This window comes from Aristolochia californica, unplaced genomic scaffold, assembly GCF_029961685.1.
Source record: "Aristolochia californica isolate CCGP_79_NKW_82.1479 unplaced genomic scaffold, dmAriCali1.0.hap1 SCAF_14, whole genome shotgun sequence".
Classification (NCBI taxonomy): Eukaryota; Viridiplantae; Streptophyta; class Magnoliopsida; order Piperales; family Aristolochiaceae; genus Aristolochia; species Aristolochia californica.
The window spans coordinates 5,218,633-5,223,407 of NW_027181815.1; the positions used below are offsets into that span (position 1 = coordinate 5,218,633).

Here is a 4,775-nt window from a genome sequence, read left to right on the forward strand (position 1 = left end):
GGTGGCATCCCAAAAAGCAGAGTATTTCCCCTTACGATGGCCTTTCTAAAGTTGCTGCCGGCTTCAGATAATTGAGCATCAGGGTTGCCTTTGCAGATTACATAAACAAGTTACCTTTATCCACCAAAGAAAGGATCCTCGGACAAATTAGACAAAGCAGAACAACCCGAAGAAATTAGAAATTTGAGTCTGCAGAGATCAGAAAAGAACTGTATCAAAGGCATAGGAAACTAAAGAGTGAAGGCTCATTTTCTATTTGTTGTAGTAATTTGACAATAATGTACACTGTAGTGAATTATATAACTGAAAAATTACAGCTCTGCTTGTGATCTCAAAGACCAACACCATAGGATTCATGTGCCTTCCCCTGAACACTGTCTCCAAAGATGTAGCAATCTAGTATAAACCGAGGAAGAAGCAACACAAAAGTGGGTGTTGAAGGAGGTAGAAAATAGAGAACCTTATAGTTCTAAACATGCATCAACTGGAAGTGACCTTGTCCTGTGAAGGGAGCTTAGAAGTAGAGCTCCTGAATAAAAATTTTTGGCAGTGAACATTTGCTCTGGATTGCTTTCATGGGTCTGGGTGTCCGAATTGGGGCAGCTACTCACACGAAAACTGGTAGTGTGAGACGGAAATTTTGATGATAAATGCTTCCCGGAAGGAAAGATCTTGGATGCAAGCTTGCCTTTCTCTTTATGTGAGGTTGTCCTGACCCAACTATTGCCGTTAGCTTCATTTTCCATCTTCTGTAGCCCATTGCTCTCCGTGACGGGTGGTGAGAAGGAAGTTTTCTCTGTCCCTCCAAACTGCTGATTTCTTAGTTCCCTTAACTCAATCTCAAACTTGGATTCGAACCATCTCAGTTCCGGACTTGCTTGGTTCTCGTCATTATCAGACAAATCATTAGTTTCCCCTCTCGAGTAAAACATATGATTCCTTTGACATTTATGAGAATTCTCAGATAAATCGTAAGCTGATAACGGATTCTTGAGGTCAGATCCCCCAGTAGAACTGCAGGCAGTATGGCAAACAGATTTTCTCCCAGTGGGCTCTAAATAATCGTTCAAGGTCAAGCTTGATTGATTCAAGTGACCTTCACTCTCCTCATCGGCGTGCGTCCAGTGAGATCCTTCTGATGTCACACATAGACCTTCATTTTGAGCCCAAATATCCAGATACTGCAATCCATCTGATTGACTTGAGACCACCGGGGCCCCTTCTGTTACAGAATGCTCAGAACCGTCCACCTGATATGTGATTTCTTCAAATCTGCCATGCATAGCAGCACATTCAAGGCGAGTGCATCGAAGAAAATTGTTGCCACCGGTATTACATGAGGAGAGGTCATCAAACAGCGATCCATTTGAAGAACCATTGGAGCCACAGTGGTGGCAGATGGTGGGAGACGCATCTTCTATACCAGTGCCAGACATCCACTCTGGGACTAACGAAGATATCTCTCCATCAATCATGTCGGCTATTCTCGTAACATCTTGATCGGTGATGTCCAACTCTGCAACCATTTCTGTTGCAACACTCAATGCAGTATCAGTCTGGGTATCAAATGGGAAATAGATGTTCCGCACTCGACCTGCAGAATGAATTACAGTAATTAGATACAGTGCTAATGAGATTCCTCAAAATTTTCATACAGGAAGAAGGAACAGTAATAATTGTAGCCTAGGCGGTGAACATTGTCAAAATTCTATAGCTTTCGGAGCAGTAATTGGTCACGAACCTTCTTTATCTGCAATTCTGAGCCTCAAAAAGATATGGTCATCATCCCTGCGCTTTCCCTTGATCGAGATGTCGACATTAGTGGAAGGCTCATCTTCTCTTGAGAAAATTTCAATAGCATGGGGTTCGTTTCCAACAACATCATATCCCCAGCCATTTTCGGTTTCATGATTGGAATAACAAGTGACTAATGAGCCAGCACTATAATGGAGGTCATACAAAGGCTGCATGAGAAGAGGGCCAACGTCTTCAATTTCGTTATGGTAGTCGATCATCCTCAAATCAGACCCAGATTCATCAATCTGGAGAAATGGGTCCTTCAAAAGCTCCCTTGCCGGAAGCCTGAGAGAAACAGTAGCCAAGCATTTCTCTACGAAGTGTCTAACATCAGGGTCCTTCACTCTGTACAATGCCTCTGGCTTCTTTCCCTGTGAGAAATAAACATTAGAAGTGGCCTCTTTCTTGAACGAATTTCAGATGCAGACAGAGATTATGCCCTTACAGAGGTCACTCTCTTGTAGATCTGAGCGGGATGAGTGCATTCACTGTAAGGGTATTCAAAAGTGACCATTTCCAACAAGCACATCCCGAAAGAGTAAATATCTACCAATTCGTTGTATTCTTCGTCATAAACCTCAGGCGCCATGAATTCCGGTGTGCCTGTGTTGCGAAAAAGAGGTGTCTAAATTACCTAACGTTATTCCGATCATATTCAATAGGTCTTTCATGTGAGGAGACTGGAAATCTCCAAACAAAGGGCTCTGCCTGAATAAGTAAATGATGATGAAGGCGCTTAACCCGAAAAGAGGAGGAAACTTAGAAATAAATAAAACTGAGGAGATCTGGAGATTGGGTGACACTAACCAACACAGTGGGCGGCATGGGATTTCCGGAGGATGGCAGCCAGACCGAGGTCGCCGATCTTGACCTCTCCTTGGTTTCCATTGACAAAGATGTTATCGCACTTGAGATCTCTGTGAATGACAGGGGGGTCATGGCTATGGAGATAGAGAAGACCCCGCAAGATCTGCCTACACCAATGCTTGACTGCCCTAATGTTAACCCTTTTATGTTTTTGCCGGTACCTGCCATCAATTGAACCAGAAAACGCTTGAATGCCCAATGACGATAACCACAAATAGGCACAAAAACAAGAATGGGTAAGACCAAGAAAAAAAGGACGCTTACTGTCTGAGAGTCCCTGAGGTGAACATTTCAGTCACAAAATTAATATTTCTATTGGCAGCGTCAACCCAGGAAGTGTAGAACTTCATAATGTTTTTGTGTTTAAGGGTTTTTAGAAGATGGATTTCGCAGTAAAGCCTCTCAAGATCCTCCGGACTTTGAAGAAAATCATAGAGCTTGACTTGGTTCCAAGCCACTTCTATCCCGTCATACTCATCAAAAGCTCTGTAACTGCATCCAAGCCAACCGAAAGAACATCACAACACCGCGAAACGGAGAAAAGAAAAAAGAAAAAAAGCATCCACGTAGCAAAACACCGAACGATGAAGAACTTGTACAAGGATCGGTCGCAATTATGCGGAAAACATACACTGTCTTGGATGCTCCTTTGCCCAAGATTTCATTGTACTGCAAAAGACAAAGGATTAGCCCCAAAAATCGAGAATCTACGTAAAACCAATCGCAGAAAAACGGTAAGAGTCAAAACGAAGTCGAAATTGAGAAATACCCTGCCATATCTTCCTGTCGGATCAACTTCAACGAACCCAGAATCATCCGGCTCCAGAGGAATAAGACCCATCATTCTTAGTTACGATCAAGAGACTTTCTAGTCATAAGAACATAAAGATAGTATGAAAACGGAAGAAAAAAGAAAAGAAGAAGAAGAGAAAGAAGAAGAGCCGTTATATTGACAAAGTGCGGCAGGGAGAGAAAGAAGATGGAGGGGTCGAGAAACTTAAGAAGAGAAGCAGAGGCTAAAATGATTTTTATCGTGAACGAAACTCTTGTGACAGGGAGATAGGCGACAGAGGTGGAAGGGGTGGGGGAGAGAGAGAGGGACAAGAAGGGGAGGGGGGAGCGAATTGATTATCTATATGTATACGTTTGGCAAATTTAAAAGAAAAAAAAAATGGGGGAGAGGGAGACAAAGAACGTGCTGTGTAAACCGTAAAGTTTGATAAAAAAAATTTAAAAGAAGAACATTTCTTCTTCAAAAGAAATATTTTTCCGACTCATCATATACACTGGAAAGGCCGCGTTTGCAAAGCGCAGCAGATTAACGGAGACAAAAACGGACAAATTGGAGGCACCCTTTCCACCTCCGTGATTTTCCCCTGCCCACCCTTCCCTTGTTGCAGCAGCTAAAAAACATAAAAAAAGACCTCCAGTGATGCGTTTAGCATTCACCAGAGAGCCGGATAATCCACACTCGAGACGTCGCCTGTAACACCTACCGCCCCTCTCGCTTGTCCCAATCTCTCCCATCCCCGCCATCACCTTCCATCGGTCATCACGCATCAGTTTATTCAAACACCTTCCCCATCTCAAAATCTCATATCGCCCGATATATTCGTTTAAGTCGAGAATTAAGTTGCCCTCAGGCAACGGCCGGCTAGCTTTTGAGTTCAGATTCTTCAGAACAGTTGCGGGTCTCACCAATAATTCGTACCATCAGTTGTCCCCGTCTCTTCTCGTGCGTTTTTCTGCGTTTCCCCGCAGGAGTAGTAGATCCCTGGACTTTCTACTATGAGAAGGAGAACACACCACATGGCTTTTGTACTTCTCTTCCTACCTATAGCCTGTTTTTCTTTCTTCATTTTGAACCGTACGATTCAGAATCAAAGATCTTGACCATTCAATGGGTTGATGAAATGCCGTCCTCATAAAAATGCCAGGTGTAGGGATCAGATGAAACTAATGGTAGATGATAAAAAAAATCCATAATAGAGAAGATACATGTGAGTGATAGAGGATAGAGGAAGGATCCATAATAAAGTCTCTCACTACCACTCGTTTGCTGTAAGGCGAATCGTCAATTTGAAGTCCCGGAAACGGAATCATGGTCCCCC

At 43.1% G+C, this 4,775-nt stretch overlaps 1 protein-coding gene across 1 annotated transcript; it reads right to left on the reverse strand.

The window, feature by feature from the left end:
• Positions 1-231: 231 nt before the first annotated feature.
• On the reverse strand, positions 232-4,226 carry LOC137949537 (probable serine/threonine-protein kinase WNK9). The gene is made up of 7 exons (XM_068795603.1): positions 3,434-4,226; positions 3,296-3,333; positions 2,929-3,156; positions 2,605-2,825; positions 2,243-2,400; positions 1,742-2,168; positions 232-1,594 (listed from the first exon to the last, which is right to left on the reverse strand). The coding sequence occupies exons 1-7, from the start codon at positions 3,506-3,508 to the stop codon at positions 462-464; spliced, it is 2,280 nt and encodes a 759-aa protein (XP_068651704.1). The 5' UTR covers positions 3,509-4,226; the 3' UTR covers positions 232-461.
• Between the last annotated feature and the right edge of the window lie 549 nt (positions 4,227-4,775).

Coding starts and splice junctions, on each gene's coding strand:
- LOC137949537 (XM_068795603.1), bottom strand. CDS start 3,508: ATGATGGGTCTTATTCCTCTGGAGCCGGATGATTCTGGGTTCGTTGAA. Junction 3,157..3,295: donor AAAGGAGCATCCAAGACAGT/GTATGTTTTCCG, acceptor GCTTGGATGCAG/TTACAGAGCTTTTGATGAGT. Junction 1,595..1,741: donor CAGAATTGCAGATAAAGAAG/GTTCGTGACCAA, acceptor TTCATTCTGCAG/GTCGAGTGCGGAACATCTAT.